This window comes from Scleropages formosus, chromosome 4 (assembly GCF_900964775.1).
Source record: "Scleropages formosus chromosome 4, fSclFor1.1, whole genome shotgun sequence".
In the NCBI taxonomy this organism is placed as follows: Eukaryota; Metazoa; Chordata; class Actinopteri; order Osteoglossiformes; family Osteoglossidae; genus Scleropages; species Scleropages formosus.
In genome coordinates, this window is record NC_041809.1 from 32716077 (window position 1) to 32737702 (window position 21626).

Here is a 21626-nt window from a genome sequence, read left to right on the forward strand (position 1 = left end):
TATGCAAATGTAGAGCATGTCTGCAGCAAAAAAAAAAAAAAAAAAAAAGAGGACAAAGCTTCCTGGTGTCTTCCAGGGGAAACCATAACCTCTGGGGAGGGCCAGCCAAATGCCCCGCTGCTTGAGTCCAACTAAGAAACCGGTCATTCATACACACAAGATGCGAATACGCAAGGCATTAGCATTATTTAGCTGCTCTTTGTCCGGGGCAACTGAAAATGTTAGGTTTGCATACTAACTCACAATGATTTGCCTGTTTGTGGTTGGGTAATATTTACTGAATTCCGCCATGGACGGTCCCAAGCCCGGCTGAGAAAGGAGGAGGGTTGGGCGTGGGGCTAGTGTCACGTTCACGCCCGCACCACAATCGGCAGCACCTGACGTCGATCAAGCAACGGACAACAATCAGAGCGCTCGCCTTTAACAGTCCCTCCTCAGCCCCTTCATTCTCGTGGAATGTCAGACAAGCATCCCCCTTTGCGCTCATGTCGCGATCTCCTTCGTCCCCCGCCCCAGTTCTTCGTTCCCTGGCTTCAGACCATTCGCTTTGTCTCCTGACTACGTCCACGGATCCTCGCTCCTACTCCGACCGCCGATCGACCGACTCTTCGCCCATCCCCGGCAACGAGAACTCGCCTGACCCCTTGGTTCCTGCCAAATGATCCTGCACTTAGGTCCAGCCATCCCCACGTCCTCTGTTCCGCATGACAGCTAGCTACCCCACACCATAAAAACCTTACCAGCTGCAGAAACGCCAACAAGGAAACTTCATGACACCTCAGCTCTTAGGGATGCCTGGAGAACCCTTGTTGGTGGCCTATGCCCCAGGAAGGGTGGAAGGCATAAGAAGAAGAATATTTACTGGAGCAATTCAGAATAAGCGCCTTCCTAGGATTTGAAGCTAGGTTATATTGATTAGAAAGCGACAACCCTGCTGTCCCTACAAAACAGTCAAAACGGAAAACGGAACGTAGCCACACTGCAGAGCTCCAGCTCCTCGCACAGATAGGTTGTTCTGTTGCTGTTCTGAAAGCAGCCCTTTCAGTGAAACACTGTCTCTTGTGCAAAACATCCGCCAAGTGGATCGCGATTCCTTAGAGGCTTCGGTGAAACGGCATCTAGCAAAGCATTTGGAGTTGGTCGCGTCCCCGTTTGAACTCCAAAATCGCAGGCACGCTCGGGAAAACAGACTGACTCAAAGAAACACTCGCAAGTGCATGCATACATAAATCCTTGCCCTTTCTAAGTAAATCGTATGCTTTATATGTACAGTCCCACTTATACTTTCCTTTGTCTTGCACAGCAACAGGGTATTCTACTCTGCTGTAAAAACACTCAAGAAGTATCCTCCAGTAAAATGGATTCGGTTTCATTGACGTGCATTCAGAAACCTTTGGCTATTAATAGTGAATGACATTCAGCTTACTAATATACTGAGCTGTTATATTATTTTGGGACCATCTACAGCAGTTCTCATACGCTACTTCATCGTATAGTTCTGCTTGTGCTGCTTAATTATTTATATTCTGAGGGAGATGAGTACAGAAAGCCGAAAACTTTCAGAAGCAGACTTTTAACATCACTGAAAAATGTGTCTCCTAAAATGCAGTCTAAACATACAGTCTAACAGCTTAATCTACTCTGGACAGAAAATATGATAAAAATAAGAGCATCGACAGCAGGCGATGAGTCACACTCATTTCAGTGAAGAACAACCCCTTTACATCTTTCTGATTTTCCACTTTTTCTGTTAGTTAGTACCCTTAATCGCTAGTGTGCTCTGAATAATTGAAAGCCAGAGGACTGCTTCTGAATTGGCTTCAACGCAAAAACTCAACGGCAAAGATCTCGTCCTGTGCTCGCCTTTCATGCTCGCCCACGTCACCCTGGAGAGAGGTGAAACGTGTCCGTTCCGCGGCCCTTACGTGGATCACCAGCGAGGGAGAGGAGCAATTGTCCCTGCAGAAGGCGACGACTGACCTACTTTATGCGTGCCGACAAAAGCAACTGTTGGGCATTGCCTGCTTTAAAATATGGCCACCATAAAAACGGTGTATAGCGTTACAAAAAAAAAAAAAAAGAAAAAAATTATTGAAGGACTGGCTGAAAATGTGGAACTTGGCTTTCTCTGGGTCCTGCAAAGACGTCTGATCAAAGTCTCATACCGACCGTCAGATGACGGCTCAGGGACGCGGGTTGTAGGAAGGATGGAGTCAGACATGACACATTCAGTCATCTATTATTTCTCAACCATTCAAAAGAAATCCTTCCAGACGTTTCTTGGCTGCAGAATTCAGGTAGCTGACGACTTCTGATGTTTGCAGGGGATATTCAGGCTTGCATATGAACTCAGCTATTACTTTTGTCGCAGATGGTGGCCCATCGAATGGTGCGGCCACCTGACCGAGTCCAGCTTCGGCGTCCCTGTGTTTCGTATTCTCTCCATGTGCTTCTGTGGCTTTCCTTGAAGATTCTCTAACGTCCTTGTTTTCTCAAGGGTAGGCGTGGGATTAGTTCAATCCTTACTGAAAATGAATATGGACATTGTTCATAAATCCCACTTTGCGCAAATCAGGACTTCACCAGAAAGCATTCTTCAAAATTCTCACAGCAGCTTTTAAGTCTGCAGTTTGTCAGCAATCAGATACTGAGCCTGAAGAAAGGAATTCTTTGAGTCTTTGTGCAGCTGGCATCACATACAGAGCCAATTAAAAAGAAATGGATGCAGATTTCTCATCTTTCTCTTCTCTAGCAGCTGACAAAATGTGGCACTGACACAAATATCACAAACTGGCAAATCACCCTGTTTGTGGCCACGTACGTTATAACTAAGATAATGAACTGTTTTGAATTTCAGAACTTGCAGCAGCTCCGTATCTTTAATGGAGTTTTCGACAAAGTAAAATGATACAAGAACAAAGGATGAAGGATAAGTATAACATAGCTGCCATTTATTTCTTTTTGCCTGTGCGTACCTGGGTTTACCAGTAGCCTGTAGACTTCAGTATGTCTTGTTAGTACCTGTAGTTATTTGCATATCCCAATATTTATATAAGTGTGTTTATTGTAGGGGTGGGTGTGGGGTTGCGGGGATGCGGCGATGTGGCGGGTTTGGCTGGGTCCTGCTTTCTGGTGGGTCTGGGGTTCGAGTCCCGCTTGGGGTGCCTTGCGATGGACTGGCGTCCCGTCCGGGGTGTGTCTCCTCCCCCTCCAGCCTCATGCCCTGTGTTGCCGGGTAGGCTCCGGTTCCCGTGACCCTGTATGGGACAAGCGGTTCTGAAAATGTGTGTGTGTGTGTGTGTGTGTGTGTGTGATTCAAGTACATGCAAGTGTGTGTAGAGTGTATCTATTTTTCCCTTTTTCTCTCTCTATCTTTCCTTGTTTTCCACTTCACTGGGTCACATGATGTAGTTGTCTTTGACAATACAACAGACCGTTTCTGGGATTGCTATTACTGTACAGTAAAAAAACAAGTTTCCTGTTAAAATTATCACTTGGGAGGTCGATAAGTAGGAGGATTTCAGTACATCTAAATATTACACTAAATGGAAAAATCAGTCCATTCAAAAGTGCATTGAAATATTACAAAGGCCCGTGTTTGTTTTTTTTTCTCCCTCTTTAAGTCTTAATAACAGTACTTTGCAGTTTTAGCCTATACTTGTATTTCACTTTCTATATGGGTGATTCTAATGATGAATCTTCTTCTGCCAGAATAAGTTATTATTTGACCTGTATGGCAAGACATAGGAACTCCGCACACTTTTTCCGACAAGCGACTCGGACGATAGTATTTACCATTTCTGGGAAACATTGTAACTTATAATTTACCCTTGCTTTCTGTCTGTGGATGTTCCCAGTATAGCTCTGTGTTGTTGCTTTTGTTTCTGTGTTTCTGTGACTCAGTGCTTCTGCTGCTGCAATGACAATAGATGAAGAAACTGTGAAATGGGCTTTCAACTTTTCTAAGTATACACACAACCAATCTAGTACAACAGCGAATAATATCTAAGTCAGTAATTTACCTATTTATGTAACTACTTCTGCAGGGGGCGCGGTGGCGCGGTGGCACAGTAGGTTGGACCGGGTCCTGCTCTCCGGTGGGCCTGGGATTCAAGTCCCGCTTGGGGTGCCTTGCGATAGACTGGCGTCCTGTCCTGGGTGTGTCCCCTCCCCCTCCAGTCTTACGCCCCGTGTTGCCGGGTTTGGCTCCGGCTCCCCGCAACCCCGAATGGGACAAGCGGTTCAGACAATGTGTGTGTGTGTGTGTGTGTAAGTAACTACTTCTTAATTTGGCAGGTAGCACAGATACAGTGGTAGTACAAATATTCAGACTAGCTTTCTGATAATAATCCGACTTGCAATTATAATTGCAATATAAAATAACATTATAGTGACCTTGAGCTAGTTCCTTACCTTTAAATTGCTCCTGTTAAATATTGTGCTGTATAAAATGGGTTAAACAGTAAGCTCACTTTGGCTGAAACTGCTGGTTAACCAACAGAAATAGCAGCGGAAAACATATTTATGGTATCTTTGCTTATGCAAAGTGCATGTTCTTTACACATTAGGAATTAAAATTTGTATGCAGGAGAAGGAAAGTAATTATTGTTTTCTAGGTCTGAAAAATTCAAACATGGAAATGCAAAGTGTAGCAGTGTCACCAAAGCAACTAATTCGAACTCCAGTCTATAAATGCCATCTTGATGAGGTTTCTAAAAATAAATGCTCTCTTACGTGAACAAAAAGTGTCATCCCCATCCTCCCAAGACGCAGAGAGCTGATGCACACCAAATCCCCTTTTTTCCTCTAAGATTATTTCAGCAAACCTGAAGTAAACCACGCCTGGCTTTTTCCAGCTAAAAATCAGGCTGATGTGTACGACACCATGGAACCAACATACTTTTTGTATTACATTCCACAATTTACATGTATTGATTTAGCAGACACTTTTCTCCAAAGCAACATCCATCTCAGAAAATACAATGTGTTCATTACATCAGGAGAAAGAGACACTTAGATGCAGACGTGTGATTCTTAAGAGCAGTTACTTTGTTTCTTTCCACCATATGAACCGATGTTCATCACACAAGTAGCTGCATAAAACTTTACCAGAATATCAACGATTGCTGATCACCACGATTCCCAGCAATGTAACATAGTATACATAAATTATTCATTCTTGAGATACCTTTGATACAATCTGCATATAAAGCATATAATATAATTTTCATACTGTACACTGAATAGTAAAAAGGAAGGAAAAGTTTTCCCCCACTTCATCTGCGAATCGTCTTAAAGCAGGTCATTTTCTTTTTCCCATTTAAGCCAGTTTGTGGAGAGCTGGAGCCTGAGCCTAACCCAGCAACACAGGGCACAAAGCTGGAGGGGGAGGGGATGCACTCAGGGCGGGACGCCAGTCCGCCACAAGGTCCCCCAAGCAGGACTCAAACCCCAGACCTGCCAGAGAGCAGGGCCCGGTCAAACCCGCTGCGCCGCTGTGCCACCGAGCCCCCACCTTCTTCAAAACACTAAATGTAAAGGAAAATGCCACTCAGAAAGTCCAACATTTAAAGTCAACCGTGATGTTGTAGGTTCGAGTACCAGGAGGAGCCTTAATGCTGCACACTTGAGAAACTGGCTCATCTTTAACTCCGCTAAAAATATCAGTCTCTATAAATGAGTAATGTTGACAACTAAGCTGTAAAGTAAGTCAATATGGATTAAAACACCTGCCAAGAACCTAAATAATATTTACACATTAAATCCACTTACGGTACATTAGAGATGTACAATATATGACACCTTTCTGACATTATGATTGGCAGAAACGGCCCTGGATAACAGATAAAACATACTGACGAACTGCACTAGCGCATCGCGCTCACAAATATCGACTCGGCACTGAAGAACCGCAAGACTTAGAGGTGAACGCAAAGGAATCGGTGTTAAAAAGCCAAGCTTTCCCGAGGACAGAGGGAAGCGCTGATGGCGATTAACCCACTTTCATTTGTCACTCCATCTAATCCGTTTCATGGGCCAGGTTCACCCATTATCGGGCGCCGTGAAAAGACAGGTGGGAGATTATCATTCTAGAATGTGCTGCACAAAACAATATGCCGTCAATTCCCCACGATGCCGAGAGACAAGCGAACAAGACGGGCCTCGCTCGTATCATCCAACTGCGCTCAGAGCAGCTCGGCGCTGTTTCGTGCCGTGAGAGCTGCAGATCAGTAGACTTTTACTCACATTATCCAGCGCAAATTGGTGCCCCGTATTCTGTACGCATTTACGGCAACTGTGAAAAAAGAGAGGAGGGACAGCGATGTCACAAGTTATGATGTATGGTGACTATTAGCAGCACTGTTGCTGCCTCTTCAGTGTGCGTGTGACTCTTTCGATGAGGGTGAACTCGCAGTGGGGTAATCCATCAAGCGACAATTGCTTTGTCGTACACCCTAGGGCGGCCACCGTGACATCGAGAGAGCTCCCGTCTGTCCTTAGCCATGTCCTGCAGCACGCAGCATAGTGAGACAAGGGCCACGCTCCCCACGCCCCTCTCCTCGGGAGGCTTCGGCCCGTCTGCAACCCCAGAAGCTCGCGGCTCCGTCTACTGCTCCTCACTCTGTCCTCGCGTTGCCTGCACGCTCAGCCAGTGTTGTGTGTACCTCCGCATGGCTGCATGATGGGAAAATGTTAAGCAGGCACACAAGAGTCGGAGTTGTCAGTTCCATGATTTCGTGCCATTTCAACCTGAAACTAATGTCTTTCAACTACAGACTTTTTCTTCCCCGCATTTTTGAGAGTTTTTCTATTTCTCAGAAGATTAATCGTGCTCAGGTTAGAAATGGCGCCAGAGATAGTTATAGATTTATAATTAAGATTTTTTTCACTTGTCCAAGGCAATTTACAATGTCAGGTTAGTATACTAAAATGCTTACTTCGTTCACAGCAAGAATACCCTGCTTCATCAATTCATCAAAACATGGTAAGTACCTGCTCAAGGGGTCCTCAGAAAGAACAGGATTCAATCCCAGATCCTCTTCCTAACCACCACACAATGTTCTGTCACAAAAAATGTTATGCTGCCTTTTGGTTATGTTGTCGCTTTAGTCAATTTACTTAAATGGTAAAGAATAAAAATGTACTACTTAAAAATGTGACAATGTTAGGGCAGTTCTAAAACATAACATTCAGGGATTTGTTCGCTTTGCTTGTATTTCACACTTTGCCGTCATCGTGGGCTAGATAATCAAGAGTTGTATTGTACGATTTATTCTATAAAACGGTTATTAGAAAAGATGGGTTTATGTTTAAAAGACGAGTTCAAAACCGAACTTCATCTAAAGCTACTTTTGCCTACTTATTAACCTCTCTTGGCAGTCATTTCCCACTCAAGATAAGGGTATTAACCACTATTACATCTTGTCAGCTGTAACAGTAGTATTGCTTTTTTAAAGAACCTGATTCATTTGTTTATGAAGAGTGGGAGTGTTATGGAATGATCTCTCAGTACAGCTCTTGAAAAATATTTGATTTACGTACTGAACTGGGGTTAAGAACTTGGGCCACTTATGGGCAAACAGGTTGCACTCAGGTATGGGCAAAATACTCAGTTAATGTATTTTACTACAGAACACGAAACATGATTAGTGAAGAATGTCAAGTAAAAAGTTTTGAAAGTAGAAGGTAGTAAAGCAATGAATTTCATCTGCATGGCACTTTCATATTTATCGCACATCTCGCGAAGCACCTGGATGAATCATCAGTGATGTTTCGCATCTTTCAACATCAGACACCCTTGTCCAGGTGACCCAACCAGGTAGAGTAGGCCTCATCCATGCATCCAGGTAGCACTATTTGGATGCAGGATGAGGCCTGATCTACCTGGATGCATCATCAGTGATGTTTCGCATCTTTCAACATCAGACACCCTCGCCCAGGTGACCCAACCAGGTAGAGCAGGCCTCATCCTGCATCCAAATAGTGCTACCTGGAACCTGCTGCTCACCTGTCCTGACCACAGCCATCCACACATGCTACCAGTAATAATTTTCATAGCCTTGCTGCCTGTGATGCTCAGCATACTATAGGCCCTATACAAAGACCTCCCTGCAAAGCCCCTGCAGCCTTCTTTGATGGGTTCACTCCTTGCCCTCCAGCCTTTTGAGTGTCACTGCTCCATCAGTTCCTCACATCTCGTTCTCTTTCTTTCATTAGTCTCTTCCACCTGTTCTTCCCAAAGAACATAATGTGTGAGTGACAGAGAGTGTGTGTTCCACTGATGTATGGATGAGTGACCCAGTGTAAGTAGTGTATCTAGCAGCGTAAGTCACCGAGGTTAATAAGGTGCATGGGCTGGTAACACTGCATAGAGTTCATTGGAAGTTGCTTTGGAGAAATCGTCTGCTAAATAAATACATGTAAATGTAATGTAATGGAACAGTAAGCTCCAACAAGATGACTTGTTCAGAAGCTTTTGAGATCAACACAATGTCAACACGAAGCTTCTGAAATCAACACGGTGTCTCTGCGGTAATGGCTGCAAACTTCAACTGCCTATCTCAGTCAACCATCAACTGCTAGCCTTATGCAAGTATCCGGAGCCCTGAACTGGCACCCATTGCTGATTCTGCTCCTTCACCTTCCTTGACAAACGCATTGGCCTGCCTTTTTTGGCCTACAGGTGTCATCCCCACACTAACAGATTCTGCCACTGCTTTAAGCAATTGAGTGTGGCATCAGACAAAGCAACCATCACTCAAGTCCTTGTTTCCACCTCCCCAGGGTACAGTTAAGACAAGTCCTTGCTGTTGCATCCCCACCATCCTAGCCATGCATTCTTCGCCCCATTTCTGTGAGTGCCTCTCCTTCCCCTAGACCGCAAAAAAAATGATAACGGTCAAGACACAGTAAAAGTGACTAGTCTATATTTATAGCTCTGAATGACATTCACTGTTGACACCTAAAATGCACATGTGTAAAATACACAAAATCATGCAAAATTGGCATTTGAAATTCTGCCCGTTGCCGAGAACACCTGGGCCCGAAACTCGCCTTTTTCATTTGGACTGGAACCCTGGAATAATCGCCAGATGGTCCCAGATGGCAGCTGAAGCATCATCAAGCTCTGTTTAGATTTCAATATGTTTCACAGGGCTAACACAAACGGGACGTAAATGTGCCATTCACAGTCTGGACACGTGTCATAAGTGATGCAGCAAACGTGTGTTGTTTGTCGCAGCGGAAGCAGCTCTTTATCCTCAAAATCCAAACACAAATGTCACAAATTTATTCACTGAGACAATGTACTACATCCTTTTAAGGCAATATCACTGTTCAATTTTAAGGAAAAATCCTGCCTAGAGTTCAGGAGTGGCCTTCTTGTTCCCACTTATGAATTTGTGTGCATTTTGATGTGTTTCTAATCAAACCTTTCCCAAACCAGTAAGAGGGGTAACAGGACACAGGTGAGAAAGGAAATACAGGGTAGAATTACGCAAAAGGTCAATAAAACAGCAAAGCATAAAGAAAGCGGTCCACAAGAAATGGGGAGGGTGGTGCGGTGGGTTTGCATAGTGCCCACTGTGTGGCAGGCCTGGGGTTCAAGTCCTGCTTGAGGTACTCTGCAATGGACTGGCATCCCATCCAGGGTGTTCCCTGTTCAGCCTTGCACGATGGGCTCCAGCTTGGAACAAGCAGTTGTTAACGTTGGTTGATTATCAAGAGTGAGTGAGATAAGAGTACAATCCCCCCTTTACCATAAAAATGGCTACACCCAGGGTACAGTTAAGACAAGTGCTCACAAGTTCTGCATGTAACCAGAAGTTATTTCAACCACGATTCCCTAAGATAGTGTAGAACAGAGGAGTGATGACTAGACAGTCAACATGACAATGGGGTCATCTATGGTTATGTTCATTCCATGTAAAAACCATCAGTTAATATTTGCAGGGCAAGTCCTGAGACATGAAGACAAACTTGCAGGCAATAACGATAACATTTGTTGCTAATTAGTCGTGGCAGCATCCCCCTCGAGTTGACTATGACCCTGTTGAGCCTCCCGCGAGAACTTGAGCCACAGGTGCTACAAACGAGGCCTGTTTCTTTTCCCCCCAATATGTCACTGTTCAACAAGCTTGACTTTAAATAAAAGACCACTGTCGGTGTTAAACTACTTGTTAACACTTCAGCAACTGTGAATCGACTGCAGCTGGCATCAAAACTGTTCATCAACTAGACTGTTTTGCATAGTACAGCAGGGTGTAGGTTATAACTGTCACAAAATTTGCTTAATGTTCAATTTAAATAATTTATTTTACAGGCAAACACAAAATTCTGCCTTAAATATTCCATCAGATTACTCAGACGTGAATTCTGACGCCCTCAGAATACAATATATTGAAAAATATTACAGTAGAACCACACCTTATGTCTGCACCCAAGACGCCCTGATATCTTCCCATAGTTTCTACTTCCATCTGTATGGCAACAAAATTCGCGTTCAAATAGAAGACTCACTTCAGGCAGCACCACTAGAATAATGTGTGCGTTGTTATAGTGGCTAGGAAAGAGAGTCCACTAAACACAGAGTGTGTTTTGTTGCTCTGCTGTATAAACAATTAAACAATTGAGGCTACTTTGGTGTAGTACTTGGAGCAGTGCAAGTCATCTTACATTTACCTTTATTCATTTAGCAGATGCTTTTTCTCCAAAGCGACATACAGCTCATAGAAAATACAATGTGTTCATCAAATTGGGAGAAAGAGACACTGAGATGCAGACGCGTGATTCTTAAGTGCAGTTAGTTTCTTTCTTTCCACCATATGAACCAATGTTCATCACACAAGTAGCTGCCTAAAAGTTTCTCCAAATAATCGACAATTCCTAATCACTTTTTAATTTTTTTAAACAGCATTTACATTGCACGAGTAGCTATGTGAAAGTTTATCCATTATTCAACAGTTATGATCTCCAAGTTATAGAGGATGAACATTTACAGGTTACATGAATTTAAGAGATCATGGGAAAAGTGAATCCGGAAGAAGTGCACAAAGCTAATTACTAGTAAGTAAAAATATTAGTTAACTTTTTTGAAGCAGGGTTTCATTTTACAATGCAAAACACTTAGGGATTCTTCCTTATTATTTGTAATTACGCTGTTATCACATTGCCGCACCTACAGCTGATCTGAGGTCAGTGTAACGCTATGCTTTTGCAAGTCCTTTATGTTTTATTAACACAGAAGTTGTTCATTGCTTTAAACAAAGATATCAGAACAAAGAATTTATTATAATAATGATTTGATTAATGAATGAATGAATGAATGAATGAGCTTTATTGCCAAGTATGTTTACACATACAAGGAATTCATCTTTGTAACAGGAACTTCCACAGAACAGACAGAATGACAGTGACAAGACACAGATAATAAAAGTAGAGTGGGCTAATAAAAAGATGAAAAAAATATATATAAAGTACACAATATACAAAATAGACACTAGACATTATATGTTTGTACAGGTATGTTATATACAATGCAAGGGAAAGTAAATAAGAGATATGATGTGAAGAATAAATATAAATATAAATAGCATTGTTAATTTATTTCTGATTGCAAAGAAAATGCAAGATTGTCATCCATTTTAATAGGTGTAGCACAAGAAGTAATGAAAAAAGAGAAACACTTTGAACCATGCAGGTAAAATAAAAAAAAGAAAAAAACAGTTGAAGGACTCAAAGCTTTGAAATAGTTTATAACTGCTGACAAATGTGTGTGATCAAATTGAATCTGGTAAAGAATATCTGAAACGTTAGTCTTTTTCCCTCTTACAAAAACGTCTCAAATGTTGTGCCTTGATGCTGTATTATTACCAGCGATGGAGAAGCGATGTTAAATAAAAAGGTGAGCTGCCTTGCTTATTTCACATCAAAGCTGCTGAAATGCGACAACACAAAAAGATCAGCAGTAGCTACTTGACAACAACTTTTGACACGGGTTAACGTGTGATATATATAACATCTTTACACTGTGAGCATTCATGTATGATGGGATGGTCATGTGACTGTTCTCACCAATGTTTCCATCTTAGACATTAGGTAACGAAAGAATCTGTCTTGCATTCGAGGATCACTTTTGTCTCCTGGCCCTAGACAGGCAAAAATAAACAGAGGTGACCCCAGCAGGGTTGATGCTGGCCTCCAGCTGCCCTCGTGGACAGATTCTCACCTCAACAGCATTCGCAGCTTCAGCACCGGCTCATCGTCACAACACACAATGTGACCACATCTGTCAAGGTCACTGTGCTTGGCTGAGTCAGAATAATAAGAATGTATATTATTCATATGCAGTAAGAAATATATTCTTCACACCCTGCTGATTGACAGTCATCAGTGGCATTGCAAGAGAATTAAAGGTGTTGTTGTCCATGGAAAGAAAATCATATTCATCCCACATGAATGCCCTTGCTGACGTGGCTTTTGAATTCGATTCATAATGCATGATCAAACCATATGAAAAATACATGAAGGCAGTTGACTTGAGCTTTGTTCTAGAGACCTGACATACGAGGTATTCTCAAGTGGCAGGACCAGGTGTGCTGGGCTGAAGGTAAACGTCTTTGGACGCAAAAGGACCTGCAGACTGATGCTGGACACGGTCAACCAACAAGTGAGAATGTAATCCCTGTTTCTCGATGTGACGGCTGACAAAACTTTAAAGTATATGAACATACAGTGTAGCTTTTTAAATATTTATACAGGTGAAAGACTTATCTTGTATGTCATGCAGGTAGAATTTTTTCCAGATTACTTATTCATTGACACTCAACTGAGCTGTGTTTTTAACAGCTGAAAACTGAACTGCTGTACTTCCATGAAGGGGGGTGCGGCGGCGTGGCGGGTTTGGCCGGGTCACGCTCTCTGGTGGGCCTAGGGTTCGAGTCCTGCTTGGAGTGCCTTGCGGCGGACTGGCGCCCCGCCCTGAGTGTGTCCCCGCCCCCTCCAGCCTTGCACCCTGTATTGCTGGGTTAGGCTCCAGTTATCCGCAACCCCGCTCTGGACAAGCAGCTTCAGCCAGAGTGTGTGTGTGTGTGTGTGTGTGTGTGTGTGTGTGTGTGCTTCCATAAAAATGGAGAACAAAAGACTTTTCTTTACAGTATTTTATGGACTTTCAGTTCAAACTCCAATATGTATAACTAAATACAATCATACCCCGAGATGCCCTCGTTTGAATTACGAGAATTCGACTTTATGGGAAGTTTAATTTAATACCACAACTTTGGCTTACAATTTTCTTCTTTGCATTTATGAAGACAAAAACAGGAATCTGAGTGCCCCTGACAGATGATTGGTGTTAGTCAATTACATTTATTCATTCAGCATTTCCAAGTAATTTCAGAACAGTCATAGCTACATACTACATATTTTTATTCTCCTATTTACTCGACCTCGCAATCAATGTGTGAAACTATCATTCTTAGTATGATAGCTCCTTGTTATTAATGTTTTTTCAAAGATACACACATTTTTTTCTATTTCTTTATTTTTATTTAAATTTCTTTTCCACTTATGTATTTTGTAGAATTTGTCTATTTCGGAGTGAACGTGACCTGTTTTTGCAACTAGATGTAACTTGCCAGTGAAAGGTACTCAAATAGAACAAAAGCTCACTTCAACAGTGTTTATAGGTCGCGATGCGTTGCACGTTTAAAGAATGAATCAATAACCAGCATTTATTAGGAGTTTATTGAGACTATATACTTCTATCCTCAATTATGTTAGAATGGTTCCAATTTTACTGCAAGTCATAAAAATATTTTGGCTAACATTTTTATTACATCGTAACTTTATCAAAAACTTTTACAAAACCTAACCCATATATCAATCCAGTAATATTAAACATTTAATTGTGTAAACAATAAAGAAGGTTGAAAGTTGGCAGATGCCGATGGACACTGAAGACACTTATAGGATGAACGGGCCATTCACTGGAAATGATTAGGAGGATGTAGAAATGAGCGCCAGTAATTTTAAAGAAATATTTGGAGTTAATTAAAAATAACTCTTACGGGTTATTTTTATGTATTATAGCTTTATGTGGAGTTTTAATTGAACTTTGCCAGTGAATAAATTAAGGGACATCTGTATTAATAAGCTTTCATTGATTGTGACTTAGTCGTAAGAGTAACTGGATTCGCGAATAAATAAAGTTACAAACAAACTTGTGCTCTAAATCATGCTCGGAAGTTGAGAGCCCATGTACTGTAAAGGATGCAAAATATTGACCAATCTTCAAACACACACGAAGAAGTGAGACAATAAGCACAATGGACCGTTAAAAACTATTTGGAAATTCAGGATTTCTGTGAAAATGATTCAATCCTCTCGGCAAGGAAGGGCAATCACCTCCAATACATACATCATTTACACTCTGTGTAACTGTCAATGAGTCACTCTCCAAAAACAAGAGTGGAGCATGACCTACCCCCCAACGCTCCTGCAAAGTCTGCCTCCCCAAACAGCAGGTTGGAACATCAGGATGTTTTTCACACATGCACCGGGCAGATATGACCCTGGGACTCACATTGCCCGGGATGACATCTGACCTAGGCTCTATACCAAGAGCTTTGCAGATGTTCCTAGCAATGAATACGTTTTGGGGGCAGACACACACACACGCAAGTTACAAAAACACTGAAAAGTCTGCATGTCTGATGTGAAAACAAGAACAGTAAACCAGTGCATCAATCTCGTACTTTTTGCCCAGAAGACCAAGCAGCTGTGTTTCCACATCTCACTGGCCCTAAAGAGTTGACATCATTTCGGGCGAAGGATGTTCCTCTTTTCACAATACGCAACGACTGACAGCAACACAGGAAGAAAAGGAAGCTGTAGGAAAAGACAAGACAGACTCAGCAAGGTCACTAACAAGGCTCAGTTTCAGTCCCGCATTCAAGGCCCTCCAACAAGGAGGTGCAGAGGAGAGCGCAAGAAGAGAATTAATTCCTCTGTCTTTAATCTCATCAGAGGGCCCAAAGGCCTCAGATGAAAGACGGGATCCTCCTTGGCGATCAGTGCTTCCTAGCTGTAAAACACAGCAGAACAATCAGCATGGGATGGACAACCACTACGCCTCAAGGTCCAGAACCCCTGAGCAGCATACCTTCAGCAAAACAGTACAAAAATGCGCAAGACCTCCACAAATGTACACAGTATTATCACCACGTCTATTTTTTGAAACCCTGTTGGGAATTCCATGCATATTTAGTGCTGTATCCTGTAGCGTGTGATAAATGATTTAACACCTTTTCTTAGCAGCCGACAGTTCTGCTGTGAAACTGGTCGCTTCTTTTAACATTTCGGTGTGGATTCGCTGTGCACCGCACAGCGTGCTTTACTTGCCGGTGTGAATTTGGTGACTGATAATACATTCCCGTGCAGTGCTGCAGAAGCTAAAAAATGTATCCACTGCCCTACTTGATGCATCTGAAGAGCCAGGACACCGGGCTCCCGCTCAGCGCCGAAAGCACGCAGAGCACAGATCAGTGTGTCTGCGGCAACCTGGGCTCTGCAGATTAGGGCAGAATGATGAAGGTTGCAGAACATATTTGTTGAAAGCGTCCATGTTAAAACTCATTATCTAAAACAACAACCCAGGTGCTTCATTTAGCAGCTCACCCAGCCAAGCGCACAGATTATGCCCTTATTGGAAGATTAAACACGCAGGTGGATATCCAAAGCCAACTTTTGTCTTTACATGCATCACGAAGAGGTTGGAAGCATCTGCTACTGAGGACCCAAAAGTGAACGTGTACAATACCACAGGGGATACCAGATGACATCAGGATCAGATCATGGTGTGTTTCACACTCACTTTGATTACACACTGCAGTGTACCAAGACTTTAATTCAGATGAATGCACGCTATCCGAATCAGGCCTTTAAACAGTGACACCACATAGTTATTTACTGTGAGTGTTTATAGCTTACCTGTCAGGCCATCTCCATCTCTAAATTTATACATTCACTCTGTATACACTCTGTAGGGTTCTTCAGATCTTATTCCAGCAGGCCAATGCATGCACAGCTTTTCTAGCACAGTACAAAATGCTATCAACCTTAGTAGTGCAGGAGCAGTCTAATTTTGTTAAATTGGGGGAATTGAATGATTCGAAACAGCTCTTAATTACTGAGATATGATGAAAACTTGATTACTCTACCCTGTCAGGATAATATTTGAGGAAGGCTGCTGTAACTGAACGTGCTGGATTTGTGTGATGAATCTGGAGCAACGTAGTTAATTTATTTCCTTTATACAGAGACCACAATGATGATGTCTTAAGTAAAACACTGAAGTATCAACATCAGAAAAATACATCACGTGTTGTTCGGCAATTTTAAATACTTCCCAGGTTCCTAAAGCAGGCTTTATTCCAAAAAAAAAAAAAAAAAAAAAAAATGGCCTATAAGACACGATTCCAGCATCAATGTGTTCTGTGAACAGCAAGACATATTTATAAGTAGAAATGAATTATGTGCAACAGCACACCCAGAGCACGTCTCATTCTTGAGGCGAAAAATGGTTATGAGTTATAAATATAAGAAATATTTTATTCAAAAATGTGAAGTGCTTACTGAAAGTTTAACTCGGTGCTGGGATATTATACGTATTTATAGACACGCACGCGCGGACAGACGCTGCCGTTTTTCCATCAATAGAAGGCGGAGATGTCGATGGAGTCCGGCGTGAGAAAGCACTTCCGCGTCACCGTCACTAGGGGTCGCTCTTGTATGCGCTTAAAACTTTCCCTCGCGCAGTCGCGCTCGCGGGCAGCGGCACCGCGACACATGTTAAGTGCTACTCGTGCGCCGCGCTACATTTCGTGGAGAACTGGGCGCCGCTCGCGCTAGCCCGTCGTTTTTAGAGCATTTCCAGTGAAACGCGTCACTGCAGCACGTTCAGCTTCCCCCAGCGGTCCGAGTAAAAGGGCAAAAAAAACGGACTGGAAGCCGGCACGGTCGCTGCCTTTCGCGTTAAAAACGTAAATTATGATCTGAAATTAACGCGCTTTCGTCCGCTCGCGGCTTCTTCTCGTTCTTCTCCCGCGCAGCCGAGTAACGCGTCAAACACCAGCATCACAGTTCGTCGTTCGGAACACACAATACCGTAATTCGGGCTGCTTCGCATGTGCAGGAACAGTGTTTTTTTTTTTTTTTTTGTATAAACATCACATGTGAGCATCAGGCACGGATGCAGAGAGGTGGCACACGGTAAAGATGATGACTGGGTGCCGTACTTACCATGTTCACTTCAGACACCATGTCTATGCTGGCGATGTCTATATTCATGCCTACTCCCACCGGGGGACCTGAAAAGCAAGAAAATGGTCCGGGAAAAATTATTTCCTTGCAAATAACTTGTTTATGTGTTTTGAAAAAAAAATACACCCGCATTTGCCTGTTTAAACATCATGGGCTAGTATTAGTAAGCAGTGCTCGCGAACTCATCGCCAGCCAACGCGCAGAGAGGTTTCGATACAAATACTGTACAATACTGCTAACTATATGCACAATAACCTTTTCGGATATATTAAGAAATCATGCCTTTTCGGAGAACAAGGAAAATAACGGCTACCGGCGCTGTATTTTCCAAGTGTGCACGTGCGCAAGGCTTTCGGTTTCGCGTTCACATTCAGAGGCACCTTTAACATGTAAAGGGCAGTTAGTGGCTGGTTTTACTGATCTGACCCGGTAACTGAGGTGTATTAATGCTGCCAGATCATAATTGTTCCAGATGGGTGTTCAGTGTATTAACCTCGTACCGTCACAACTAGATTTTTTTTTTTTTTTTTTTTGAAATGCAAGTTTCTGAATAAACCATTACTGCGTATTGAGAGGGAAGAAAACTGAATGCGGTTCCAGGAGCAAATCTGTGCAATGAAATCAGTCCTTTTTTCACCGACAGCTGGCCCGGCCGACACACATGTGTGCTCTGCTGCTTCAAACATGAACCCTGGCGACGTGTGACAGTTCATACACCTCCAGGCACAGGTGAACATATCGAGGATTCATAATAAAAATGCATCAAATAAGGAATCTCAGTTAAATCAGTGCTGAATTACCTCCGAAATCTGGCCTCAAACGAATGTCATATCCTTTCAACAGTCTATCCACGGTTTCTTTAACCAGTGACATATTACTAGGGTCATTGGCACTGGAAGGGAGAAAGAGAGAATATCTTAGTTTCTTCACACATTTCATAAGTAGTTCATAATACTAGTGCATGCGCTCGTGAGAAAGTACAGCATCTTATCTTAGCCGCTTACCTTTGTGCAGAGACAACAGTCATTATCAAAGGAAAGGTCCAAATCCAAACGTAACTCCTTTTCTTGAGTTTTGGCATCGCTGTAGTTTTGATATGATTTTTTTTTTTTTTTTTTGGAATTTCAGTGAAGACGAACAGAGATCCAACTTATTGTGGCCAGTGCAGTAATTCCAATGTGGGGCGCATGCGCAAACGCAGCCACAACATCAAGGAGCGGCGGCTGCTGATGCTCGTGGCAGCGCGAGCTGCCTGCCTGAGAAAAGATTTAAAGGGGAAAGGGGAGAGTAAAAGGAGTCCGTCACGGACACTGCAAACGCGCGACTTTTACTTCCGAAACTCCAGTTTCGACACGTAGACATGTTTCAAACATAGGTATGCACTTATAGTTTTGAAGATATTGCTTAGCAGAGTATTCATTTTTTTTTTTTACTTGTTCGTCGAATTCGTTCAAAACAGGTAAACATATAATAAAACACATTTAGGATAGTTAATACAGATTAGGACCAACAATAGCAACACGTTTATTCCTCTTGAAAACAAGTCCTTACACGTCACGAAGTCGCGATGACATTCCAGCATTTGGGTCAGTAATAATCGGTGTTTATCATTTAGATAACGAGACAGTATAGCTGAACCACACCCACATAAATAAGTTTTCACCTCAAGACTGAGGGAAGAGATTAAGTGGAAGATATGTCATGGAGGTGGCAGGTGGGAGGGTGTATCATTCATATGGCTGTGCTGTGTGTGTGTGTGTGTGTGTGTGTGTGAAGAAGGAGACTGAGGGACCTACAGGAATGACAAGTTACACAACTTACAGTTACAGAAGCTGTTTGTGTGCGGTGTGGTACAAATTATGCACTTGCTGCTGCTGAGAAAGTTCTGGAGAGAATCGTGCCAGCCCAGTGTGTCGGGGTGCTCCTCGAAAGACACGCTGCTTCTGTCAACAAACGTGACATTCTGACACCGTTCCTTTCATACAGTAAAAGCGCAACGCGGTACAACGTGGCCAGGGATAGCGCCTCGCGCTGCCACGTCAGAGCGGTGCGTCGCACGCGCGGCCCACGAGGCGCAGCACGGGGCGTCCGTACGTTTGCGCAGTTCCCACGGGTTTTCAAAAGCTACTGCTGGCAACGGCGAGGGCGTAACTGCCGTTTGAAAGACCGCGAATATCGTTAGTCCGTTACTATAGTAACCGGGGAAAAACCGGTGCTATTGGTGTATGGAGATGTTTGACTTCGCTGCTTTTGCTGTGTTCCCTGAGGAGCCAACACGGCGTTCTGGAAGCTGACGAAACTTGTCATTTTCAATTTCAGCGAGTCCAGAGAGTAGCGTACAGGCAGTCCCCCGATTACGAACGAGTTGCGTTCCTAAGTCGAATTTGTACGTAAGTCGGATGATTTTTAGAGTTCATCGGGGCAGAGCCTTACACGCGCCATTGTTTCCGCTTTGTCCTTTAATTGTCCCGATCACTGACTGACTGAAGCCTATGCTCTTCCAACGTTTGTTGGCGTTTCACCTTTTTCCGAACACTTTATTATTTCCGCTTAGTTTCAGTCGTGATCATTTTCCTTTTCTTTCATGCATCACCATTACTTGCATCACATTTATGCTTTGGTACCATGGTTACGAGGGTAAAAACAAAAAAAATTAAAGCCAAATGAAATACAGTAACACAAGGGGGGCGCGGGGGCGCAGTGGGTTGGACCACGGTCCTGCTCTCCGGTGGGTCTGGGGTTCAAGTCCCGCTTGGGGTGCCTTGCGACGGACTGGCATCCCATCCTGGGTGTGTCCCCTCCCTCTCCAGCCTTACGCCCTGCGTTGCCGGGTAGGCTCCGGTTCCCCGTGACCCCGTATGGGACAAGCGGTTCAGAAAATGTGTGTGTGTGTGTGTACAGTAACACACGAGACACTGTTAACAGCAACATGGTCTGACTGAAACTGAGGAAGTCTTTGTCCTACCTCTGACCCACGAGCCGGCGAACTGCTGTAGACGCGCAGTGTTTTGCTGTGCGTTGAAAAGTAGCGCCCGCTTGTCATTATGAACCATTGTATGTAACTCAAATTTTTAATGTAATGGGCTTTACTGGGTGGTTCGTAACTACAGCTTGTATGTAAGTCAGACGTTCAGAACCCGGGGACTACCTGTAGTGTCACTGGAGAGTAACAGACTACTGACCTCTGGTAGATCAGTAACCATCAACTACACACACACACACACATACACACACACACACATTTTCAGAACCGCTTGTCCCTCACGGGGTCACGGGGAACCGGAGCCTACCCGGCAACACAGGGCGTAAGGCCAGAGGGGGAGGGGACACACCCAGGACGGGACGCCAGTCCGCCACAAGGCACCCCAAGCGGGACTCGAACCCCAGACCCACCGGAGAGCAGGACAGCGGCCCAACCCACTGCGCCACCACGCCCCCCCTAACCATCAACTAGTGTTAAACAAAAAAAAAATGAAAACTGTCCATTTTCTGCTGGTCATGTTTAATGTTCAGAAGAACATTCACATACTTTAGCTATGGGCCTTAGGTGGCTGAAAGGATATTAGGCCACGTTCTCAAGGGAACAAAACAGAAACATCCCAGTATTACAATTAGTAACTAAACATTTTTAATGTTTAAACATATACAGTGCAAAGTTCTATACAAGTTTGTGCACCACAGTCATCAGGTTTGTTCTCCAGAACATCTGAGCGAAAGGAAGTAAACACAATCTCTGCAAGGTACGAATGTACGAACGAGGCGTTTCTGCACATTTTAATACGCAAGTGACTGAACGGTTTAAAAAATAAAACTATGAATAGGATGTGCAGAAGTTTGGATGTCCTTCGTACTTTCCTGTACTTTTTTAAGCCTTAACATTTGTGTTATTCGGTCTTAGATTCGGTCAAATCACAAACTGTGACCTTTCTAACCTATCAGGATAATGTTGCTATTCTCAAGAAACGTGAGCTTCTCTAAGCAGCTGACTTGAACATTGTTTATTGACTGTTAAAGCAGTGAATGTCTGCACCTTTTGATTGTTAAGCGTAAAACATGTTCAGGTATGCAGTACTAAGAATTAAAGTCACGCACAATGCCAGCAGAGTACTGCTCATTACTGTATGTGCAGTATTAATAGAAGGTATACATTCCAAACCAATATTGTAACTCGAGATGAAAAAATACTATTATTTAATTAAACAAATGCTTCTACTCAAACGAGCTTTAAGAAGAAAGAGTAAAAGATCTTTTTACTTTGTGACCTTCAACTGCATGAAGATATTTGGTACTGGAGAGGAGAATAGATT

The 21626-nt window shown here is 43.2% G+C and overlaps 1 protein-coding gene across 5 annotated transcripts in view; it reads right to left on the bottom strand.

Moving 5' to 3' along the window:
- The window catches only part of gabrb2b (gamma-aminobutyric acid type A receptor subunit beta2b), a 63626-nt gene extending 44297 nt beyond the window's left edge, over positions 1-19329 (bottom strand). The window contains exons 1-4 of one of the 5 annotated variants that reach the window (XM_018752199.2): positions 19141-19329; positions 18324-18571; positions 18120-18211; positions 17299-17366 (exon numbers count right to left, since the gene is read on the bottom strand). In XM_018752199.2, coding sequence (XP_018607715.1) covers positions 17299-17366; positions 18120-18211; positions 18324-18400 — 237 coding nt within the window. In that variant the 5' untranslated portion in view covers positions 18401-18571; positions 19141-19329. Of the gene's footprint in view, positions 1-17298; positions 17367-18119; positions 18212-18323; positions 18576-18870; positions 19031-19140 lie in introns of those variants that run through there. The other 4 variants (XM_018752197.2, XM_018752201.2, XM_018752198.2 and 1 more) reach the window with 4 other exon arrangements.
- Positions 19330-21626: the final 2297 nt, after the last annotated feature.